Raw genomic sequence first — 26,300 nt, 5'->3', positions numbered from 1 at the left:
CCCCTCATTGCACAACCAATATATGTATTGGCAATTACGTCATGCTAAAAAACAAAACAAAAAAGAAAACAAAATAATTAAAAAGTTGTTTCTTTACATGAGGCATTGTCCCGAGAATGGTACATGCCTCCATCCCTAATGTATAAATGTGGAGGGGGGGGGGGGGATAAACATGGTTGGTACCAGGTAAAAGGCAATCAGCATACTGAGTAAAAATTATATTGATAATTGATATATGATATATATGTAGTATCTGTAAAATAAACTTAGTATATAGCCGATAGGCCAGAAGGTACTGACAGGAAAAATGGGAAGAGGGGGGGGGGGGGAACGGGACTTTGTATGAGGTGTGTGAGGACGGTTGGCAGATAGACAATAAGATATTTAGTACAAAAAGAACAATTTAATAACGAATCTCATCATGATATATAACATAAACAATAAATGCATGTTCTACATATGTGACAATTCATAAAAAAAGTACATGGTATTGGACAATTGATGCAAATCTTGTAGGATGCACATTGGAGAGGAATGTAAAGTAGCAGTCATTGCCGTGTAAGAGATCCAAATATTGGAAGGTTTAAAAAATGCACATTAGTAAGCTCGACGCGTTTCGTGGATCAATTCCACTTCATCAGGAGAAAGTGCAACCCTAATCCCACTTAACAGTGGAGCCATATGGATAAGGTAAAAATATTTAGTGAAAATGTTGTATTATGGACGTCTGTCCAGATCGGCAAGGAGTCTTTATCGGAAGCTGTGGTAGCCTCATCTGCGGCCAGGAGGCACTCCACATGGACATCCCAAGAAAAAGGGAGCATCAGTGGCCGGGGTAAATGAATGGTGGAGATGTCGCTTGGAATAATCCCAAGGGATTGCTGTGTAGATAAAGTAAAGGGTAGAACGTTACCAAAAGATATTGGGATGTTGTAGTGACAATTAGGATGGGAATAGCACTCCAAATCCAAAGTGAAGAATAGACCTGTGATAGCCGCCCCCCTCCCCCCAAAAAAAAAGAAAAAAAAGATTTAAAAAAAAAAAGATAAAAGAAAAAAAATTCAATTTTTAGCCCACTAGGGGGGGGGTTCCACCCCACGTGCAGCAGGCAGAGGCGCCGATTGGCAGCCTTCTGGGGGTCACCGGGGCGCAGAGCAATGCGCCCCGACACTCCCCACTTTTGTGATGTCCTGGCTGTGATTGGTCCAGACTCCAGCCTGGACCAATCATCATTCATCCTGACCGTGCTGACGTAGTTGGGGGCGGTGCCAGTGCGTGCGTCAGTCAGTCACCGTCACCGCCCGATCTCCTTCCCGCCGGACCAATGTAGCATGACGATCTGCCAGAGAGAGGTGGTTTGCCTGCCCGCCGCCGTAAGAAAAGAAGAAGGAAGAAGAGGACTCTCGAGGAGAGGAGCAGCGCTGTGGACGTCTCACTCACCGCCCGATCCGATCTCCGTCCCGCCGGACCGGTTCCCGCCGCCGTCAGAAGAAGGAAGAAGAGGACTCGAGGAGAGGAGCAGCGCCGCTGACGTCTCGCAGGCAGCCCAGGAGAGCAGGTAAGTGATTGAAGCCGCTGCAGCGTGATGCCATGACCTGTGACATGACCTGTGACATGACCTGTGACATGACCTGTGGCATGCCTGTGACATGACTGTGACATGACCTGTGACATGACCTGTGGCATGCCTGTGACATGACTGTGACATGACCTGTGACCTGACCTGTGACATGACTGTGACATGACCTGTGACCTGACCTGTGACCTGACCTGTGACATGACTGTGACATGACCTGTGACCTGACCTGTGACCTGACCTGTGACATGACTGTGACATGACCTGTGACATGGCCTGTGACCTGACCTGTGACATTACCTGTGACATGACCTGTGACATGACTGTGACATGACCTGTGACATGCCTGTGAGATGCCTGTGACATGACCTGTGACATGACTGTGACATGACCTGTGACATGACCTGTGACATGCCCTTACCATGACCTGTGACATGCCTATACCATCACCTGTGACATGCATGTACCATGACCTGTGCCATGCCCTTACCATGACCTGTGACATGCCTGTACTATCACCTGTACCATCACCTGTGCCATGCCTGTGTCATGACCTGTGCCATGACCTGTGACATGCCTATACCATCACCTGTGACATGCCTGTACCATCACCTGTGACATGCCCTTACCATGACCTGTGACATGCCTATATTATCACCTGTGCCATGCCCTTACCATGACCTGTGACATGCCTGTACCATGACCTGTGACATGCCTGTACCATGACCTGTGCCATGCCCTTACCATGACCTGTGCCATGCCTGTACCATGACCTGTGCCATGCCTGTGTCATGACCTGTGCCATGACCTGTGACATGCCTGTACCATTACCTGTGCCATGACCTGTGATATGCCCTTACCATGACCTGTGACATGCCTATACCATGACCTGTGCCATGCCCTTACCATGACCTGTGCCATGCCCTTACCAGGACCTGTGCCATGCCTGTACCATGACCTGTGCCATGCCCGTACCATGACCTGTGCCATGCCCTTACCATGACCTGTGACATGCCTGTACCATGACCTGTGCCATGACCTGTGACATGCCCTTACCATGACCTGTGACATGCCTATACCATCACCTGTGCCATGCCCTTACCATCGCCTGTGCCATGCCTGTACCATGACCTGTGCCATGCCTGTGTCATGCCCTTAACATGACCTGTGACATGCATGTACCATGACCTGTGTCATGCCCTTACCATGACCTGTGTCATGCCCTTACCATGACCTGTGACATGCCCTTACCATGACCTGTGACATGACTGTACCATCACCTGTGACATGCCTGTACCATCACCTGTGCCATGCCCTTACCATGACCTGTGCTATGCCTGTACCATGACCTGTGCCATGCCTGTGTAATGACCTGTGACATGCCCTTACCATGACCTGTGACATGCCTATACCATCACCTGTGACATGCCTATACCATCACCTGTGACATGCCTGTAACATGACCTGTGCCATGCCCTTACCATGACCTGTGTAATGCCTGTACCATGACCTGTGCCATGCCTGTACTATGACCTGTGCCATGCCTATACCATCATCTGTGCCATGCCTGTACCATGACCTGTGCCATGCCCTTACCATGACCTGTGCCATGCCTATACCATCTCCTTTACCATGACCTGTGACATGCCTGTACCATCACGTGTGCCATGCCTATACCATCACCTGTGCCATGCCTGTGCCATGCCTGTACCATGACCTCAAAGTCACGCAATTTTTTACCGCGTTTTTTGCCGCAAAGCAATACCGATTACATTTTTCTTTTTGCGCCCCCCAAAAATGTTGAGCACCAGCCGCCACTGTATATATATATATATATATATATATATATATATATATATACACACTGACTCCTATGTGTTATATATACACTGATTTCCCCCCCCATCACCCCATGTATTATAGATACACTGACCCCCCATATATTATATATACACTGACCCCTATGTGTTATAGATACACTGATTCCCCCCCCCCCATCACCCCATGTATTATATATACACTGACCCCCCTATGTGTTATATATACACTGACCCCCCCCATCACCCCATATATTATATATACACTGACCCCCCTATGTGTTATAGATACACTGATTCCCCCCCCATCACCCCTTGTATTATATATACACTGACCCCCCTATGTGTTATATATACACTGACCCCCCCATCACCCCATATATTATATATACACTGACCCCTATGTGTTATATATACACACTTATCCCCCCCCCATCACCCCATATATTGTATATACACTGACCCCTATGTGTTATATATACACTGATCCCCCCCCCATCACCCCATGTATTATATATACACTGACCCCTATGTGTTATATATACACTGATCCCCCCCCATCACCCCATGTATTATATATACACTGACCCCTATGTGTTATATATACACTGATCCCCCCCCCCCCCATCACCCCATGTATTATATATACACTGAACCCCAATATATTATATATATACACATTGACCCCCATAGTATTATATATATACAATATATATATATATATATCCAATATATATATCCAAATATTAAATATACACTGACCTCCCATGTATAATATGGGTCTTTTTGGGGGCGCCAGACAGATTTTACTCCAGAACCCAGTCCACCCTTATAAGACCCAGGGGCATCTTTTGTTGGGCACCTCCTGGAAAGTGCCGCCCTAGGCCTGGGCCTTGTCGTCCTAGGCCAAGATACAGCGTTGCCTAAATGAATAAATGGATTTTACTAGACCCCCCCCCCCTCCCCCTCCTCCTCCTACTCTCTTACCAGGGCTTACATTACATTTCCCTAGGCCCCATCAGGTTAACAGGGGAGCAGAGGAGGGACTTTAATTTTTATTTTCGGGGAGTAGATGGATAGTCAGTGCTGCTTTTCTGCCATACCCCTTGAGGGTAGGTGGGGGTAAGCATGGTTGAGGGGGCCCCATCAGGAGTGTATGGGGCCCCATGATTTCTAATAGCGGCCCTGATCATATGTATCACATACAAACTTGGATTAAATTGGATTATTTGCATTCTAGGTGGTCTAGTTTAGACTTCTATCCTCCTCCCAATTATGTTGCACTTATCAGGCTGCATTGGTTAGCTAGAAAACGAATAGCAATATTCTGCTAATCACTTCAGGCCCCTACATGTCAGCAGTGGATCCAACCGGTTAATGACATAGTAAGCTGGAAAAAAAACATGATTCAATTTAGGAACACGCCTAAAAAATTCCCAAAATTTTTGCAGGAATGGCTCCCAGGGTGGCTCCTTCACAGCTTATTCTTACCAGATTGCTTCATATCTGAAGATGATCCGTGAGCCGGAGAAGGAGGTTGAATGTTAACCACTTCAGCTCTGGAAAGTTTACCCCCTTCATGACCAGGCCATTTTTTGTGATACAGCACTGCGTTATTTTAACTGACAATTGAACGGTCGTGCGACGCTGTACCCAAATAAAATTGTCCTTTTCCCCCCCCACAAATAGAGCTTTCTTTTGGTGGTATTTGATCCCCTGTGCGGTTTGTATTTTTTGCCCTATAAACAAAAAAATGACCAACAATTTTGAAAAAATAAAAAATAATTTACTTTCTGCTATAAAACATATCTAATTAAAAAATCTAACTTCTTCATCATTTTTCTGCTGCCTATTTTTGGTAAAAAAAAAATCCCACTAAGCGTACTGTATTTTCATTGGTTTGGAATTTATTTTTTTTTCTACTAGTAATTGCGGAGATCAGTGATTTTTAGCGGGACTGCAACATTGCGGTGGACAAATCTGACACTTAACCATCTGCCGACCGCCTCTTGTATATTTATTGCCGCAGGCTGGCTCGTACAGGCAAAGCGACGTAGGGATACGTTGCCCGCCTGGGAGGAGCTAGGGGGCGAGCGCACGTCAGCGGGGAAACCGATGCGGGTGTCAGGTGGCTCCGATTGCCGCCTGACACCCGCGATCGCTCCCCACTGAGAGAGGATGACGGTCAGCTGTTGTAAACACAGCTCACCGTTCTCTCTAGAATGATCACAGAGCCCCTGTGATCCTTCTATATAGGATCACATGTCTCTATGGTCATTTCACAAGTCTCTTCCCCATACAGTTAGAATCACTCCCCTCGGGTCACATTTAACCCCTTGATCACCTATACTGTTAACCCCTTCCCTGCCAGTGTCATTATTACAGTAACAGTGCATATGTATAGCACTGATTACTGTAGTAATGTCACTGGTCCCCCCAAAAGTGTCAAAAATGTCAGTCAGGGGTCCGATCTGTCCGCCGCTATGTCAAAATCCCACTAAAAATCGCAGATCACCGCCATTACTAGTAAAAAAAGAAAAACACATTAAAAATTACATAAATCTTTCCCGTAGTTAGCAGACGCGATAACTTTTGCGCAAACCAATCAAAATAGGCTTATTGGGATCTTTTTTTTTTTTTTTTACCAGAAATATGTAGCAGAAAACAAATTGGCCTATAACGTTAAATTTAGATTTTTTTTTTTTTTGAGAATGTTGTATAGCAGAATGTGTAAAATATTTTTTTTTTCAAAATGGTTGCTCTTTTTTTGTTTATAGCGCAAAAAAAAAAAAAAAAAAAAAAAAAAAAAAAAAATCGCAAAGGTGATCAAATACCACCAAAATAAAGCTCTATTTGTGGGGGGAAAAAAAAAAAGGATGTCAATTTTATTTGGGTACAGCGTCACACGACCGTGCAATTGTCCATTCAAGTAACGCAGTCCTGAATCGCAAAATAGGGCCTGGTCATTAAGGGGGCAAATCCTTCCGGTCTTAAAGTGGTTAAGTGACACTTTTTGGGGGACCAGTGACACTAATACAGTGATCAGTGCTAAAAACAATGCACTGTCACTGTACTAATGACACTGGCAGGGAAAGGGTTAACATAAGGGGCGATCAAAAGGTTAGATGTCCTCCTAGGGAGTGCTTTCTAACTGTGTGGGGGGTGGTTTGGCTGTGAGAAGACAAAGATCCGTGTTCCTGCTTAGCAGAAACGCACGATCTTGGTCTCCCTTACTAGCAGAACGGCAATTTGCCTCTCTCGGTAAGGCTCCATTCACACCAATGCGTTTTTGTTTTTTTCACGCTTTTTGCAGAAATGCAGGGTGTGTGTGTGTATATATATATATATATATTTTTTTTTTTTACCATGGGTTCCCACCAACAACATGCATAAGTGCAAATCGAGCCTAACCCTTTGCGGGTCCCAGCGGATGCGCTGATTGGCTCCCACTCTGTCCAATCACAGTGGCAGCAGGTCGCCGGCAGCAAGTGGTTAGTGCCAATGGAATGTCATCTTATTATGGGCAAATTCAGCATATTATAGATATCAGTAATGGCAAGCCTTGGCACCCCAGATGTTTTGGAACTTCATTTCCCATGATGCTCTACTACACTGCAGAGTGCATGAGCATCATGGGAAATGTAGTTTCAAAACATGTGGGCGCCAAGGCTCGCCATCACTGATATATATGCTTATATGAGGAATGCACACACTGAACAAATTTGTTTCATTTATTTTTTTCTGTTTGTTTAGATTGGTATTTTTTCTTAACTGAACACATATGTTGATGAATGGTACGTACTCCATATAGAAGGGAAACATTTTCCTAAATTATCTTTTTTCTACTTATGGAGTCTATACTTGGAATGTTTGTATTTTATACTATTATGTACAATAAAACTTTTTTTCAGATAAAAAAAAAAAACAGCAGGATCAACCAGGTTTTTTGCAGAAACAGAAAATGAATCTCACAGGGAGTGAGAAATGAACAGCATGGATTGGTAAAAACAACATTTAGGCTCCGTTCACATTATAGCGTATGGATCACGGGCAGAACCGCCGCGGTTCCGCCCGCGATCGGGAGATTATTGCAAATCGCGGGACGCCTGTGCGTTGCCCGTTGATTTGCAATAGACCCCCAAACGCTGAGCGATGTTGCCGCGATTTCCGCCTGCCGAATCGCGGTAACATCGCGCAAAGTAACATCGCGCAAAAAAAAAAATCGGGGGACGCAATACGACCAAAAAAGTACAAGAGCTTCTTTGGATCGTATTGCGTCCCGCGATTTTTTTTGCGCGATGTTACCGCGATTCGGCAGGCGGAAATCGCGGCAACATCGCTCAGCGTTTGGGGGTCTATTTCAAATCAACGGGCAACGCACAGGCGTCCCGCGATTTGCAATAATCTCCCGATCGTGGGCGGAACCGCGGCGGTTCTGCCCGTGATCCATACGCTATAATGTGAACGGAGCCTTATTGGTAGTTTTTATGATGTGGTTTTAGTGACACTTTAACTGCCTTTGAGAAATGTGAGGTCTCCAACTTGGCTGTCCTGTTTGGATCAGAAGACTAACTAAACAGAAATGACAATTCTATTGGCAGAGAACAATTCTGATATATGCATGGCAGTGGTGTGATGATCTCTTTGCCTTCTTTTATGACGGTAACATTGTCATTCTTTTATGAAGAAGGTAACATTGTCATTCTTTTATGAAGGTAACATTGTCATTCTTTTATGAAGAAGGTAACATTGTCATTCTTTTATGAAGGTAACATTGTCATTCTTTTATGAAGAAGGTAACATTGTCACTCTTTTATGAAGAAGGTAACATTGTCATTCCTGTTCTAGATGTGGGCAGAAGACTGAAGGTGAAACAAGCAAGATCCAAGGATAAATCATTCTCACTGTTCATTTTATTAACATGATCAATGTTTAACTTCTTATGTAAATCTTTATACAATGTTTAGAAATAATTGCAGGCAAAGTGGTGCTGAAGGTCTCACTTCTGCCAGGCACATGGTATGGTGGACAGAGAGCCAGGGGCGGTGTCACTTCTTGTCCTCCCACACCACTTCATAGTCCTTGTAGGCGTGTCTGAGTTTTTCCACTGTGACGGAGTGATCTGCTCTGCCGTATCCCTAGGAAGAATTAAAAAAAAAAATCTGTTTTTTTCATATCAGTGCATGAGGACAAACAAAAATAAACAAACTAAACAAAAAACAAAACACAAAACAAAAACTAAAAAAAAAAAACAAAATAAAACAAAAAAATAAACAAAACAAAAAATAAACAAAACAAAAAAATAAACAAAACAAAAAAATAAACAAAACAAAAAAATAAACATTTTGTAGTTGTTTTATTATTCCTACTGCAATAATGGTTTTCTTCAAGCTGGATTTATGCTTGCCCTTGGGCTTTCACATACCAAAATGTTTATGACTTGGTTAGTCATTGCCTTGTTCTTATGTACGGTTTGTTTTTTGTACCTGTAAGGATTCCTTTCACACGAACGATCCGATCCGATCGTCAGATTTTTAGGCGGACCTGATCGGATCCTCCATGCATCCCTATGGGGCAGCGGATGTCAGCTGTGACATGTCCGCTGATACTCGCTGCCATCCGCATCTGATCCGGTCCATGAAATCCGGACGGATGGAAACCATATTTTCCATCCGTCCAGGGGATGGGATCGGATGAGAACCCAATAGAGAGCAGCGGGGCTCTGACACCTCCCTCTCTGCACACAGTGCGGAGACGGAGCTGTCATCCGCCTGCTCAGCGGGGGATCGGCGGATCGATCCCTGCTGAGCAGAGAACGGTCCACACAGGACAGCGGACCGTGTGAAAAGGAGCCTAACTTAATTTGCAATAAAAATGTACTATTGTGTTAAAAAAAAAAAAAACTAAAACTGTCAGGTGAAAATAAAGGAAAGAAAGCCTAGAAAAAAAACCAAAACAAATGCAGCAATCCCATCTAAGAATTTGCTTAGCTGCAATAAAATAAATGTCTGCTTTTAGCTTTAATACCACTTTAAGCATGTAGCAAGTGAAGTCAGAAAATCTCAGAGGCAGTGTCTAAGAAAGCCTTGAATTCTTTGGATCAGCATGACAGACAAGCCACTAACATGTATAGCAAAAACAGCCTACATCTCTAGCAGCGCTGCAGCTTGTTTTAATACTGTATTCACCTTTTAAATGTGCACTGCGGGCCCAATCACACTATAGTGTTCAATTTTGCAAATGTGTTAAATCAGTCTATTCATTATGATCCTTTTTTTGGTTATGCAGCGTTGTGGCACACCATAGTCTGTCATGTGTTGGAATTTACTGTACAATGCATTGGGGTTCCATTTATAATGATTGGCGCCACAATGCAACACATGTGAAGTGATGCTTTGTGGTAACACTCGTTAACACATTTTAGTGTGCCTTTCCCCAAGCACAAAGGTGAATGGGCCCTTAAACTTGTGCACTTGGCATGCATTGTTTTTTTTTTTTTTAGTGGACCATCCATAGGTATGCACACCCAAAAGTTCAAATGACCATGTGTGTGTGAGTGTGTGTGTGTGTGTGTGTTAGAGTGTATGTACACTGCTCAAAAAAATTAAAAGGAACACTTTGAAAACACATCAGATCTCAATGGACAAAAATCTCATGCTGGATATCGAAACGGATATGGACTGGGTAATGTGTTAGGATCTACACTGGTATGGCCTGGGTATTGTGTTAGGATCTATACTGGTATGGACTGGGTAATGTGTTAGGATCTATACTGGTATGGACTGGGTAATGTGTTAGGATCTATACTGATATGGACTGGGTAATGTGTTAGGATCTATACTGGTATGGACTGGGTAATGTGTTAGGATCTATACTGGTATGGTCTGGGTAATGTGTTAGGATCTATACTGGTATGGAGTGGGTAATGTGTTAGGATCTATACTGGTATGGACTGGGTAATGTGTTAGGATCTATACTGGTATGGTCTGGGTAATGTGTTAGGATCTATACTGGTATGGACTGGGTAATGTGTTAGGATCTATACTGGTATGGACTGGGTAATGTGTTAGGATCTATACTGGTATAGACTGGGTAATGTGTTAGGATCTATACTGGTATGGACTGGGTAATGTGTTAGGATCTATACTGGTATGGACTGGGTAATGTGTTAGGATCTATACTGATATGGACTGGGTAATGTGTTAGGATCTATACTGGTATGGACTGGGTAATGTGTTAGGATCTATACTGGTATGGTCTGGGTAATGTGTTAGGATCTATACTGGTATGGACTGGGTAATGTGTTAGGATCTATACTGGTATGGACTGGGTAATGTGTTAGGATCTATACTTGTATGGAGTGGGTAATGTGTTAGGATCTATACTGGTATGGACTGGGTAATGTGTTAGGATCTATACTGGTATGGACTGGGTAATGTGTTAGGATCTATACTGGTATGGACCGGGTAATGTGTTAGGATCTATACTGATATGGACTGGGTAATGTGTTAGGATCTATACTGGTATGGACTGGGTAATGTGTTAGGATCTATACTGGTATGGTCTGGGTAATGTGTTAGGATCTATACTGGTATGGACTGGGTAATGTGTTAGGATCTATACTGGTATGGACTGGGTAATGTGTTAGGATCTATACTGATATGGACTGGGTAATGTGTTAGGATCTATACTGGTATGGACTGGGTAATGTGTTAGGATCTATACTGGTATGGTCTGGGTAATGTGTTAGGATCTATACTGGTATGGAGTGGGTAATGTGTTAGGATCTATACTGGTATGGAGTGGGTAATGTGTTAGGATCTATACTGGTATGGACTGGGTAATGTGTTAGGATCTATACTGGTATGGACTGGGTAATGTGTTAGGATCTATACTGGTATGGACTGGGTAATGTGTTAGGATCTATACTGGTATAGACTGGGTAATGTGTTAGGATCTATACTGGTATGGACTGGGTAATGTGTTAGGATCTATACTGGTATGGACTGGGTAATGTGTTAGGATCTATACTGATATGGACTGGGTAATGTGTTAGGATCTATACTGGTATGGACTGGGTAATGTGTTAGGATCTATACTGGTATGGTCTGGGTAATGTGTTAGGATCTATACTGGTATGGACTGGGTAATGTGTTAGGATCTATACTGGTATGGACTGGGTAATGTGTTAGGATCTATACTTGTATGGAGTGGGTAATGTGTTAGGATCTATACTGGTATGGACTGGGTAATGTGTTAGGATCTATACTGATATGGACTGGGTAATGTGTTAGGATCTATACTGGTATGGTCTGGGTAATGTGTTAGGATCTATACTGGTATGGACTGGGTAATGTGTTAGGATCTATACTGGTATGGACTGGGTAATGTGTTAGGATCTATACTGGTATGGACTGGGTAATGTGTTAGGATCTATACTGGTATGGACTGGGTAATGTGTTAGGATCTATACTGATATGGACTGGGTAATGTGTTAGGATCTATACGGATATGGACTGGGTAATGTGTTAGGATCTATACTGGTATGGACTGGGAAATGTGTTAGGATCTATACTGGTATGGTCTGGGTAATGTGTTAGGATCTATACTGGTATGGACTGGGTAATGTGTTAGGATCTATACTGGTATGGACTGGGTAATGTGTTAGGATCTATACTTGTATGGAGTGGGTAATGTGTTAGGATCTATACTGGTATGGACTGGGTAATGTGTTAGGATCTATACTGGTATAGACTGGGTAATGTGTTAGGATCTATACTGGTATGGACTGGGTAATGTGTTAGGAAGGAAAGGATGCCATATTGTTTGATGGAAATTAAAAATGATCAACCTACAGAGGGCTGAATTCAAAGACACCCCGAAAATCAAAGTGAAAAATGATGCAGCAGGCTAGTCCATTTTGCTGAAATTTCATTGCACCAACTCAAAATGGTCCTCAGTAGTTTGTATGGCCCCCACGTGCTTGTATGCATGCCTGACAACATCGGGGCATGCTCCTAGTGAGAAGACGGATGGTGTCCTGGGGTATTTCCTCCCAGATCTGGACCAGGGCATCACTGAGATCCTGAACAGACTGAGGTGCAATCTGTCGGCATCAGATGGACCAAAACATAATGTCCCAGAGATTTTCTATTGGATTTAGGTCAGGCGAGCGTGGGGGCCATTCAATGGTATTAATTCCTTCATCGTCCAGGAACTGGCTACATACACTCACCACATGAGGCAGAGCATGGTCGTGTACCAGGAGGAACCCAGGACCCACTGCACCAGTGTAGGGTCTGACAATGGGTCCAAAGAGTTCATCCCAATACCTAATGGCAGTCAAGGTGCCATTGTCTAGCCTGCAGAGGTCTGTGTGTCCCTCCATGGATATGCCTCCCCAGATCATCACTGACCCACCAGCAAACTGGTCGTGCTGAACGATGTTTCAGGCAGCATAATGTTCTCAATGGCTTCTCCAGACCCTTCCACATCTGTCACATGTGCTCAGGGTGAACCTGATCTCATCTGTGAAAAGCACAGGGTGCCAGTGGTGGACCTGCCAATTCTGGTGTTCAATGGCAAATTGAGCTCCACAGTGCCGGGCAGTCAGCACAGGGCCCACTAGAGGACCTCAGGCCACCATCATGAAGTCTGTTTCTGATTGGTCAGAGACATTCACACCAGTGGCCTGCTGGAGGTCATTTTGTAGGGCTCTGGCAGTGCTCATCCCGTTCCTCCTTGCACAAAGGAGCAGATACCGGTCCTGCTGATGGGTTAGGGACCTTCTACGGCCCTGTCCAGCTCTTCTAGAGTAACTGCCTGTCTCATGGAATATCCTCCATGATTTTGAGACTGTGCTGGGAGAAACAGCAAACCTCCTGGCTATGGCACGTATTGATGTGTCATCCTGGAGTTGGACTGCCTGTGAAACCTCTATAGGGTCCAGGTATCGTCCCATGCTACCAGTAGTGACACTGACCCTAGCCAAATGCAAAACTAGTGACAAACAGTCAGAAAAGATGACTAGGGAAAAAAAAAATGTTAGTGGCCTCCACCTGTAAAACCATTTCTGTTTTGGAGGTTGTCTCATTGTTGCCCATCTAGTGCACCTTTTCATTAACACCAAAGCAGCTGAAACTGATTAACAACCCCCCTCCGCTACTTAACTGACCAGATCAATATTCCAGGATTTTAATTGAGTTTATGCTATACTCTGATTAAAAGGTGTTCCTTTAATTTTTTTGAGCAATATGTATATTTTAATACTGTATATAATTTGAGCACATGCTCCCTTTTGAATTCTTCCGCTCAGTGCACACGACACACAACCAGAAGAAGGCGGGCTGGGCGCAGCCTCTGAGGCCGGGCATATCCCCATCCTGCCCACTCAAACTTAATTGCAGTACTAGAAGAAAGCAAGGAGGAGGCAGGGTCCATCTTGGGAATGTTCCTGCAGTCCTCCTGAAACTGCTGGGGGAGGAGGTAGAGGAAAGGAGATTTGTCCAAATGAATGTGCATGTCATTCAAAACAGTTGGCAACTATGGGTGATTAGGGTGTGCCTAGGCACACCTGGCACACCCTGTGCGCATGCATATGGGACCATCAATGTCCACATACAGGCTAAAAAACAAAACAACACACACCTGTCTTAAAAAATGCATGCTCACATTCTTTATTCTGGGGGTCTGCTGCGTTTGATGAGCGTGTATGCATGTTTGGGTGCCATGGGCACACACCCCCTTTTATATTGCTTTAGCATGCACGGCAGTACAGCCATAAACATACGTACAGTAGATTCGCCGTACACCCGGATCTTCTTCTCCGCGCTGTTGTGTTCGATCTTCCCTCCTCCAAGGCATTTACATTGCAGACCCAGTGCTTGCATCTCAGGGTTCACTTTGTCAAAGATGTGATCTACGGAGAAGGCAGAAAGTCTGAGTTTGTAGTGTGGGACGCCATAACAAGTTGACACTTGCGGTTGGGGGTGGTAAAAAATAGCCAGTTGAGCCGTGTTTTTTTGTAAACATTCCTTGTAATAGAAATAGGCACGACAGGACCTGTTTTTTGTGAGATCTGGGGTCAAAAAGTCCTCAGATCTCACAAGTACACTAAAAAAGATAGAAATAAAAAAAAAAAAAAAAAAAAGGGACCTTTAAGTCGGTTGCTAGGCAACTACGTTTGCCGTCGCTCCGGTCCTCCAAGACAATAGAGTCGAGTGAGGGCAAGCTTGCCCTCACTCGACATCCTGTCTGTGAGGATCCGGGACCCGATCGTTTTCCCCGCTCCGGTAAGCGGGGAAAAGGACCGGGACGCGGCGGGAGGGGGGGGGGCACCTCTTCTGCCATCCTGGAGGGTGATCTCGCAGTGAATCCACCACTGGGACCACCCTTATTGGAAAGCCGATCGCCTGCAGTTTAAAAAAAACACCAGGGTTATGGCAGCTATCTGCTGCCATAACACCGGTATTTAGCTTTAAATGCAGGACGTATATATACAGTGGCCGGTAGGGAGGTGGTTAAATACAGCAGGACATCCATGGTCCCTAAAACTTCATACATGTACAAAAAAAGGATTTGAAAACCTAATTTACAGGTATTATTCAGAACGAAAGTGTGAGTATATACTGCATGGTCTACGCGTTTCACAGAAATCACCGCCTGCTCAGGACCCAATGCACCCTAAATGAAGATATCGGTACTTGTGCTGGAATATAAACCCAAATAATGCATAATAAAATTAACGTAATTATAGCAAAAAGTAAAGAAATTAACGCAAAGTGTGTGTAGTCATTACATATACAGTGGATATAAAAAGTCTACACACCCCTCTTAAAATGTCAGGTTTCTGTGATGTAAAAAAATGAGACAAATAATTTCAGAACCTTTCTACCTTTAATGTGCCCTATAAACTATACAACTCAGTTGAAAAAAAATGAAATCTTTTAGGTGGGGGGGGGGGGGGGAGAAATAAAATTAAAAAACTAAAAATAATAGAGTTGCATAAGTGTGCACACCCTTAAAATACTTTGCTGAAGCACCTTTTGGTTTTATTACAGCACTAAGCCTTTTTGGGTATGAGTCAATCAACATTGCCCATCTTGCCTTGGCAATATTTGCCCACTCTTTGCAAAAACACTCCAAATCTGTCAGATTGCGAGGGCTTCTCCTGTGCACAGCCCACAGATTTTCAATGGGATTCAGGTCTGGGCTCTGGCTTGGTCATTCCAAAAAACTTTATTCTTCTTCTGGTGAAGCCATTCCTTTGTTGATTTGGATTTATGCTTTGGGTCGTTGTCATGCTGAAAGATGAAGTTCCTCCTCATGTTCAGCTTTCTAGCAGAAGCCTGAAGGTTTGGTGCCAACATTGACTGGTATTTGGAACTGTTCATAATTCCCTCTACCTTTACTAAGGCCCCTGTTCCAGCTACAGAAAAACAGCCCCAAAGCATGATGCTGCCACCACCATACTTCACAGTGGGTATGGTGTTCTTTTGGTAATGTGCAGTGTTTTTTTTGGGTCAAACCTATCTTGTGGAATTATGGCCAAAAAGTTCAACCTTGGTTCCATCAGACCAGAGCAAATTTTCCCACATGCTTTTAGGAGACTTCAGATGTGTTTTTGCAAAATTTAGACGGGCTTGGATGTTTTTCTTGGCAAGAAAAGGCTTCCGTCTTTCCACTCTACCCCATAGCCCAGACATATGAAGAATACAGGAGATTGTAGTCACATGTACCACACGGCCAGTACTTGCCAGATATTCCTGCAGCTCCTTTAATGTTGCTGTAGGCCTCTTGGCAGCCTCCCTGACCAGATTTCTTCTGGTCTTTTCATCAATTTTGGAGGGACGTCCAATTCTTGGTGATGTCACTGTTGTGCCATATTTTCTTCACTTGACGATGACTGTCTTCACTGTGTTCCATGGTATATCTAACGCCTTGTGAATTCTTTTGTACCCTTCTCCTGACTGATACCTTTTAACAATGAGATCCCTCTGATGGTTTGGAAGCTCTCTGCAGACCATGGCTTCTGCTGTAGGATGCAACTAAGAAAATGTCAGGAAAGACCTACTAGAAGAGCTGAACTTTATTTGGGGTTAATCAGAGGCAATATAAATGATTGCGGGTGCATACTGACTCCTATTTAACATGAGTTTGAATGTGATTGGTTAATTCTGAACACAGCTACATCCCCAGGTTATAAGAGGGTGTGCACACTTATGCAACAAAGTTATTTTAGTTTTACCCCCCCGCTAAAAGATTTCAGTTTGTTTTTCAAATGAGTTGTACGGTTTATAGGACACATTGAAGGTGGAAAAAGTTCTGAAATCATTTATCTATGTCTCTGTAGCGGGCGCCTCGCATGTACCAGGTTAAGGACTGTTACTGCCTTTGGAGGACCAAAGGTTCTTTGGTGGGGGGATGTGTTTCCGTGCCAGGCTGACCAAGGCTCTCACTGAAGGGACAAAGTGCCTGCCAGCACCTGCGGGGGGAATTCCCCCCCCCCCTCTATTTCTCACTGTGCAGTGAGTGAGAGGAAGTCACAGACACTTAGAACCCTCCCCTGTTTCTCATTTTCAGAAGGAACTAGCTAATACAGGGAGGATTGAAGAGCTGCAAAGAACTCTGGGATGTGTAGTTCCCAAAATAGGTGGATCCATTCTTATCACTGGGGATAGAACTACAAACCCCTGGATTCTCTGGCAAGGAAGGGATGAAGTACACCATCTTATCTGCTGGGGCAAACTCAGTCACCAAAAGGTAGGGAGAAGAGACTGGACCTAGGGGAGAGGTGTTGCCTCCCAGGTAAGTCCCTTTCTGTGCTCCAGACATCCAGCCTGATTAAAGGGGGATCCCGGGTGCCTGTCCAGATGCACCTGCATCGGCTGAGTGAATCGCTTCCGTGTGAGGTGACCAATCGGGTTACCAGAAGAGCCTGCCTGTTCCAGGATATTCGTTTGGGCCCTGACCGCAAGATTGGTGAGAGGGCACTTACCCACCTGCAGGAAACAAGGAAACTGCACACAGTTATTTCACTTTGCCCTCACTTGTCAGAACCTGGGTCTTATTGAAGCCCCCGTTGGAGCAGTCACAGCGTCTGCCTTGCTATCCCGGATATTGTCATTATACCACAGTTACATTTTGCCAAGCAGGAGTTCTAAGTGCACCAACTTAAAGTGGTAGCCGAAGATACAAGGCCTCACCCTTCTTCCAAGGGACTGAAGTTACCGGTGCCATATGGGCACGCACACACATGCTCAGGGCTCTGTCTATGTAGTGTATGTGCAGTGTAGTCTGACTTAGGAGTTAAGTCACTTAGCACTGAATTGGGTACAATGTTGGTGATTGGGCCTGTGGTGTCAGGGGAGAGAAGAGAGAAGTCTGACATAGAAGAAAGTCATCCTTCTGCGCTCCTCCTGCCTGGACTCATAGCGCTAATTTGAGTAGAGGTCACCCAGTTTGTGTTACTGTTATATTGTGATTTATTGTTGTTTTAAGTGCTCATCTCTGCTTCTGGGGTAGTTCACGGATGAGGAATCCCATACTTGCCAACTGTCCCTTTTTTCCTGGGACAGTCCCTGCAAATAGGAGCCTGTCCCAGGTAATTTATATTGTCACTGGAAGCGCCTGTTAACCACTCTGCAACCGCTCACAGTAATACTACTGCGGCAGAGTGGTTCGTTATCGTCCAGCCACGTAGTATTAACGTGACTGGACAATCCCCCTTCTGGGCGGCGCTTGCGCGCCGCCGGAGGCTCGCTCCCGCTGTTTTCATTCACAGCGGGAGTCGGGCCAGGGGAGGAGCAGCGGCGATCGCCGCTGCTCTTACCCGATCGTCAGGGAATCGAGTCTGGAGATCCGCCCGCTGTGTGTAAACACAGCGGGCGGATCTCCATAGTGACAGGGAGTGACAGATCGGACTGTTCAGCATAGCTGGACATCCAATCTGTCCATGAATCACATAGTCACCTCCCCCCCTACACGTCAGTAAGCACCAGGCATACATTAACCCCTCCCTCTCCAATAAAATTAACCCCTTCCCTGCCAGTGTCATTTTTACAGTAACAGTGCATATATATAGCACTGATTACTGCAGTAATGTCACTGGTACCCCCAAAAGTGTCAAAAATGTCAGTCAGGGGTCCGGTCTGTCCGCCGCAATGTCGCAGTCCCGCAAAAAAAAAAAATCGCAGATCGCCGCCATTACGCGTTAAAAAAAAAAACACCAAAAATGACAGAAATCTTTCCCTTTGTTAGTAAACGCAATAACTTTTGCGCAAACCAATCAAAATACGCTTATTGCGATTTTTTTTACCAAACATATGTAGCATAAAACAAATTGGCCAAAAACTTTTAAAAAAATTGGTTTTTACATCTTTTTTGGGGGGAATTTCATATAAAAAAATGTGAAAAATATTGTTATTTTTTCAAAATAAACGCTCGTTTTTTGTTTATAGCGCAAAAAGTAAAAATCGCACAGGTGATCAAATACCACCAAAAGAAAGCTCTGTTTGTGGGAAAAAAAGGACGTAAATTTCGTTTGGGTACGGCGTCGCACGACCGCGCAATTGTCAGTTGAAGTCGCACAGCGCCGAATCGCAAAAAGTGGCCTGGACGGAAGACAGCAAAATCCTCCGGTTGTAAAGTGGTTAATCAGGCTGCCCATAAATGTTACGCAGAAGTAGTGCAGCTGAATGGGAGAATTATTCCAACTCCGCTACTGTGGCCTTAAGTTTGAAATTCCCTTTTTAATTTCCTGTAATTCTCTCTATATTGAGTAGACTCTATAATCTGATAAATAGGCGAGATTAATTATGCAGAGTGGGTGGAGCTTCAGGGAAGTGGGTGTGGTAATTGATAGCTGTGCTGCAAAGTGTCCCTGGAATTTTTTCTTTAAATGTTGGCAACTATGGAATCCCCTAGAATCAGTCTGATATAATACATTGAGTTATATTGCTCTTGATCTCAGTGATTGCGAATTCATTCAAGAATACACTATTACTGTCTGTTATTTTACACAGAGACTTTATAGTAAAAAACATTTTTATCATAACGTGTGTGTTTTCATTGGTCTTGCACTTACACTATTGCCAGATGTGCCAGAGGGGCGGAGCTTGTTCTTGGAGTTGAGAGGCAGAGTACGAAACCAATCATACTCAAGCGGCTCCTGCGGGGGTAGCGCTACATCTCATTGTTTTACATCACAGAAACCTGACATTTTAACAGGGGTGTGCAGACTTATTATATCTACTGTATACTGGTAGCTATAAAGGCAACATTGTCACCAGAAAAAAAAAAAATAAAAAAAATATATATTTTAAATAAACACCCTGCAAAAGAAGAATAGTAATAAGTACCAGCCTAGCGGATGCCGACTTCTCTTCAGTAACGGTGAATAAGGAATCTTCTGGGATTTAAAGTAGTTAGACATGAGATATGAACAAAGCACATCCTTCTATAGTGTGTACTTGTTCCAATCCAGAGCTCTAAGTGTCATTTCTGTCTGCTGCCTCATTCATCTGCTATCTGCATGAATCACTTCTGACAAGTTTTCCTGACACCAAGAGAAAAGATGGGTACAGGGGAGGGACCTCCATCTGATTGAAAGCCTCAATCAGCCTGTGAAAAGGGGGGGGGGGGGTGTCACGTCCCGAAAAGGGGGGGGGGGGTGTCCCGTCCCAAAAAGCATTAAAAAATTGCATTAGTGTGACTGGAGCCTAAGGTACTATAGGCAAAACTTTTTTTTTATCATTCTGAATAGAGTAAGAGGGTTATAAACCCCCCCATTTTTGCCATCTGTTTCTCATTGGGGAGATTTTTCTTCATTTCCTGTCCCAGAGCTGAAACAGGAAAAATATATACAGGGAGTTAAACCTTCAGAAGTGATAAATCCCTGGTTGTCACCCGAACTAGTGTCCTCATTGGAAGATTTCCCTTCGCTTTTGGTGATCACATTAAACAGGACAAATAGAGAGGGGGGACACAGAAAGCAATGAAAACCGACAGGGGTTCTAATCCCTCTCCACTGTCCAAAACTAAAAAGAAAAAATCTTGCTTTTAGTTATTCTTGAAACACTAAAAAAAAAAAAAGAAAAGAAAAAGAAGAGTAGCACTATGTTTGGCATCATGCCTCACTTTTTTCTAAAGCACATCATTTTTGTGAAACGGTTACAAAGTTTCTCACCTGGAGATCCTGCCAGTAATGGCACTTCCTGCCGCAGGCTGACCCGGAGATCGAGCCAATAACGGCACTTCCTGCCGCAGGCTGACCCGGAGATCGAGCCAATAACGGCACTTCCTGCCGCAGGCTGACCCAGACATCCTGCCAGTAAAGGCACTTCCTGCCGCAGGCTGACCCAGAGATCCTGCCAGTAACGGCACTTCCTGCCGCAGGTTGACCTGGAGATCCTGCCAGTAACAGCACTTCCTGCCGCAGGCTGACCCAGAGATCCTGCCAGTAACGGCACTTCCTGCCGCAGGCTGACCCAGACATCCTGCCAGTAACGGCACTTCCTGCCGCAGGCTGACCCAGACAACCTGCCAGTAACGGCACTTCCTGCCGCAGGCTGACCCAGACAACCTGCCAGTAACGGCACTTCCTGCCGCAGGCTGACCCGGAGATCCTGCCAGTAGCGGCACTTCCTGCCGCAGGCTGACCCGGAGATCCTGCCAGTAGCGGCACTTCCTGCCGCAGGCTGACCTGGAGATCCTGCCAGTAGCGGCACTTCCTGCTCCTCCCCCAATCAGCATCAGCTTGCTGTATGTCTTCCTTGAGTTGGCCCCTGGGGCTGGCAGGTCTGTGCATGCATTCTGCTGAACAGACAGGCAGTCTCATGGAGAACTGAGTCAGCAGCTTAGCGTTGTCAGCTTCCAACAGGAAATCATTATCACCCTTCACACACAGCACACATACATTATAATAGCCTGTGTGCAGGTCAGCCTGCGACAGGAAGTGCCATGGCTGGCAGGATCTCCGGGTCAGCCTGCGACAGGAAGTGCCGTTACAGACACAATCTCCAGGTAAGCATGCGACAGGAAGTGCCTGTATGGGCAGGATCTGCAGGTCATCAGCCTGCGACAGGAAGTGCCGTGGCTGGAAGGATCTCCGGGTCAGCCTGCGACAGGAAGTGCCGTGGCTGGAGGGATCTCCGGGTCAGCCTGCGACATGAAGTGTCTGAATGGGCAGGATCTGTGGGTCAGCCTACGACAGGAAGTGCCTGTATGGGCAGGATCTGCAGGTCAGCCTGCGACAGGAAGTGCCGTCGCTGGCAAGATCTCCGGGTCCGCCTGCGACAGGAAGTGCCGTCGCTGGCAGGATCTGCAGGTCGGCCTGCGGCAGGAAGTGCCCTCACTGGCAGGATCTGCGGGTCGGCCTGCTACCGGAAGTGCCGCCGCTGGCAGGATCTGCGGGTAGGCCTGCTACCGGAAGTGCCGCCGCTGGCAGGATCTGCGGGTAGGCCTGCTACAGGAAGTGCCAGTAAGGGCAGGATCTCCGGGTCGGCCTGCGACAGGAAGTGCCAGTAAGGGCAGGATCTCCGGGTCGGCCTGCGTCAGGAAGTGCCGTGGCTGGAGGGATCTCCGGGTCAGCCTGCGACATGAAGTGTCTGAATGGGCAGGATCTGTGGGTCAGCCTACGACAGGAAGTGCCTGTATGGGCAGGATCTGCAGGTCAGCCTGCGACAGGAAGTGCCGTCGCTGGCAAGATCTCCGGGTCCGCCTGCGACAGGAAGTGCCATCTCTGGCAGGATCTGCAGGTCGGCCTGCGGCAGGAAGTGCCCTCACTGGCAGGATCTGCGGGTCGGCCTGCGACAGGAAGTGCCAGCGCTGGCAGGATCTGCGGGTCGGCCTGCGACAGGAAGTGCCGCCGCTGACAGGATCTGCGGGTCGGCCTGCGACAGGAAGTGCCAGTAAGGGCAGGATCTCCGGGTCGGCCTGCGACAGGAAGTGCCAGTAAGGGCAGGATCTCCGGGTCGGCCTGCGACAGGAAGTGCCAGTAAGGGCAGGATCTCCGGGTCGGCCTGCGACAGGAAGTGCCAGTAAGGGCAGGATCTCCGGGTCGGCCTGCGACAGGAAGTGCCTGTATGGGCAGGATCTGCGGGTCAGCTTGCGACAGGAAGTGCTGTCACTGGCAGGATCTCCGGGTCGGCCTGCGACAGGAAGTGCCGCCACTGGCAGGATCTGCATATAAGAGACTTTGAAGCAGGAAATCTATAAGAAGACTGTATACAGGGAGGTGTGATGTCAAACATACAGAAATATAGATGTCCGGTGTATATAATGGATGGCATTAGATAATCCAGGACAGGTTGATTGTCCCCTGGCATGGCGCAGACCCCCCCATTGTCTGAGCACACGTCTATACATCTTATAGTTCCCCGTTTCCACTCACTGTGGTACTCTGCGCTCTTTGTCCCCCGGACCACATCTCGGTGGGCTTCTGATTGGCCGGCGCTCACCCTGATGAGAATATATTTGAACACCCCCTCCGGGTCTATCTGCACCTCGGCCACCGAGTCCAGCTCAGCCATGGCAGCTCCGGATCCCTACAGAGGAGGGGGGAGGAGCCCAGAGAGGGACTTCTATTTATAGCACGCCTGCCAAATTTCATAGGAGGTGGCATTAAAGGGACAGGGCCAGAAAATAAAACACCTGTGTGATTAGGCTCTGGTGGAAGCAGCTCTGCCCTCACATAGTAGATCTATAGAAGTCATCCCGTCTTTTTATTTACCCTCACAGCCCCGGACGCCGTATCCCAGATGGAGAACAGCGTTTCGTGGTTCCTTTTTCACAGATTCCCTTTAAACTGGATTAAAAAAAAAAAGAACTTTATCCTAAAACTTAACCCTTCACCTGACCGTAATAATCCTCCTAAACTAGTTAACCTGACACTGGGTTAACCCCTTAACCTCCACCCAAGGCAACACATGTAGCAACGTCGTCATTTGATGTGACTAATGATGACCATAGATGTAACGATCAGATCGAACGATCCTTCACACCATCAAACAATGGGATTTAACCACTTCCACCCCAGGCAAATTCCGGCACTCAACTCCTACATGTAAAAATCATCATTTTTTTTTGCTAGAAAATTACTCAGAACCCTCGAACGTTATATTTGTTTTTTTAGCAGAGACCCTACAGAATAAAATGGTCGTTTGCAACTGTTTTTGGGGAAAAAAAACTGTTTCATGTAGTAAAAAAAAAAAAAGCAAAACACTAAACTTAGCCCAATTTTGCTGTAAAATGTGAAAGATGATGTTACGTCGAGTAAAAATGTCACACTTTAACCACTAAACAACCGGTGGCCGCAGTTTTACTGCGGCAGGTTGGCTCTGTCCCACTAAACGACGTACCTGTAAGTCGCTTTGCGGGACCGCTAGAGGGGGCGTGCACATGCCCATTCACCATAGGTGAAGTTGATCGGCGGGTCCAGCAGATGAGATTGCCGCCAGGCACCCGCGATCGCTCCCCGTGGAGACAACAATGGTCTGCTGTTGTACACACGGCAGACCACCATTCTGTCAGTTATGAACACAGGAATTCTGTGCTCCTCTTATTTAGGAACACAGGTCCCCCCACATAGTTAGAAACCACCCCCTAGGGGACACATTTAACCCTTTGAATGCCCCTGGTGTTAACCCCTTCCCTGCCAGTGTCATTAGTACAGTAACAGGGCATATTTTTAGCACTGATTACTATGGTAATGTCACTGGTCCCCCAAAAAGTGTAAAAAATGTCAGTTAGGGGGGTCCGATCTGTCCGCTGCAATGTCGCAGTCTCGCTAAAAAAAAAGAAAAATAAATAAAAATGACATAAATCTTTCCCCTAGTTTGTAGAAGCGATAACTTTTGCCCAAACCAATCAAAATACGCTTATTGGGATTTTTTTTTTACCAAAAATATGTAGCAGAATACAAATTGGCCTAAAATGATGGAAAAATTTGATTTGTAATTTTTTTTTTTTTTTATTGGGAATGTTATATAGCAGAGATAGCAGAGAGTAAAAAATATTGTTTTTTTTTTTTTTTCAGAATTGTCGCTATTTTCTTTGTTTATAGCGCAAAAAATAAAAATCGCACAGGTAATCAAATACCACCATAAGAAAGCTCTGTTTGTGGGAAAAAAAAGGACGTCAATTTTATTTGGGTGCAGCGTTGCACGACCGCGCAATTGTCAGTTCAAGTAATGCAGTGCTGTATTGCAAAGAGTTGCCTGGTCATTAAGGGGGCAAATTCTTCTGGTCCACAAGTGGTTAAAATTGCGCACACATGGAATGGCGCCAAACTTTGGTACTTAAAAAATCTCCATAGGCAACACTTTAAAGTTTTTTTACAGGTTATCAGTTTAGAGTTACAGAGGAGATCTAGTACTAGAATTGTTGCCTTTGCTCTAACGTTCGCATCGATACCTAACATGTGTGGATTAAACGCAGTTTACGTATGTGGGTGTGACTTACGTATGCCTTCGTTTCTGCGTGCGAGCGCGTGGGGACGGGGGCACTTTACTTTTTTTTTTTTTTGTTGTGTTTATTTTTTTTTTTTATGTTTACACTTTCCCTTTAAATTTTTGTAAACATCCCTTGTAAGCCCCCGTTCACACAAGTCGCTCCGACTTAGAAAAAGGGTCCGGAGCTTCTTTGGGGCGACCCGGAGCGACCTGCATAGACTTCAATGTTATGAAGTCCGTGCCGGCCGCTCCGAGGTCGCAGGGCGAGCAGCGCGCCGCGACCTGTGAGGTCGCCCGGCGAAGAAGCGTCGCCCCAGTGTGAACGGGGGCTTATAGGAATAAAGCATGACAGGTCCTCTTTATGGAGAGATCTGGGGGGTCTATAAGACCCCACATCTCTCCTCTAGGCTGAAAAGCTAGAGACAAAAAAAAAAAAGATCTCAGCTTTCCAGCCAAATACACTGCAGTATTTACAACTGCCAGGCCGGACCTGACGTCATAGTGTCATGCCCAGGCCTCGGAGAGTCATAGAGACTGCTTGGGACCATCTGGTTCTTGGTATTCTCTATAGTGAACTTCCGCTGCCGGCGGGTTCCTTCTCTGGCTCACCAATCGCATGGGCGAGTCGGTAGACGCCCCCCTCCCGCCGCCTGTTAGAACAATCACACGGCTGAACAGACACTATGATTGTTCTTACTTTGCAGGGAATTGTTGGCACAAAAAATGATCTAAATCTGGCGCTGAACTGGAAAAGAATTCCCCTTGGACATGGGACTTTTTAGGCAATAACCCATCACTGAGTAAACTTAGTAAAGCATAAATATAATTTTATTAATATTGTACAAATTACCCTAGAAAAAACATGTAAAAAAAAAAAAAAACCATTTACAATACATTGGAATGAACAGCATGAGACTTCCAACTAGTGATCTGACGCGTTTCGAACTTTTTCAGAGGTCAATGGAAATGCATCTCAGGCAGTCATGCCAATCCATGTTATGTATATAGCCACTGTGTTAAAAAACACTGGAATTGTTGTGCATCCAATGAAGGACTGCTACAACACTAATAAGACCAGAGGGTATATAAAGAAACAAGATAAATTTGCCAGGACTTAGGGAGAATAGTGCAATAATGGGAGTACATAGCATCATTCCATGGCAAATGCGACCATTCCCCACCAATGATTCCCACGAGGATCCCAAAGGATGGTCCCCAGAGGGGCGTTGTATTCAAGATACAGGTATGTCTTACTCTTGAAAGTATATGGAACTTTAAAGTGTAAATGGAGTAGATAGTATCCTGTAGTAATCCCTGTGCGGGTAGGTGGAATGCAGTCTCCTGGTGGCGGTAAGCAGCAGAGAATCTGGCGCTGCACCCATCATTCACATTTGACGAAACGCGTCGGTTCGCATGTTTCTGTCTGTAATCACTTCACATGCTTAATGCTGGTTACCC

At 45.4% G+C, this 26,300-nt stretch overlaps 1 protein-coding gene across 1 annotated transcript; it reads right to left on the bottom strand.

The window, feature by feature from the left end:
* Window positions 1-8,284: 8,284 nt before the first annotated feature.
* LOC309554669 (14 kDa phosphohistidine phosphatase-like) lies at window positions 8,285-22,922 on the bottom strand (the record flags this gene model as incomplete). Its single annotated transcript, XM_082256378.1, has 3 exons — window positions 8,285-8,531; window positions 14,187-14,311; window positions 22,784-22,922. 3 exons carry the CDS (start codon window positions 22,920-22,922, stop codon window positions 8,442-8,444), a joined length of 354 nt encoding a protein of 117 aa, XP_082112504.1. The 3' UTR covers window positions 8,285-8,441.
* Window positions 22,923-26,300: the final 3,378 nt, after the last annotated feature.

Source organism: Pelophylax lessonae (assembly GCF_965119305.1).
Source record: "Pelophylax lessonae genome assembly, chromosome: 1".
Classification (NCBI taxonomy): domain Eukaryota; kingdom Metazoa; phylum Chordata; class Amphibia; order Anura; family Ranidae; genus Pelophylax; species Pelophylax lessonae.
This window is presented reverse-complemented; position numbering and strand designations above follow the sequence as displayed.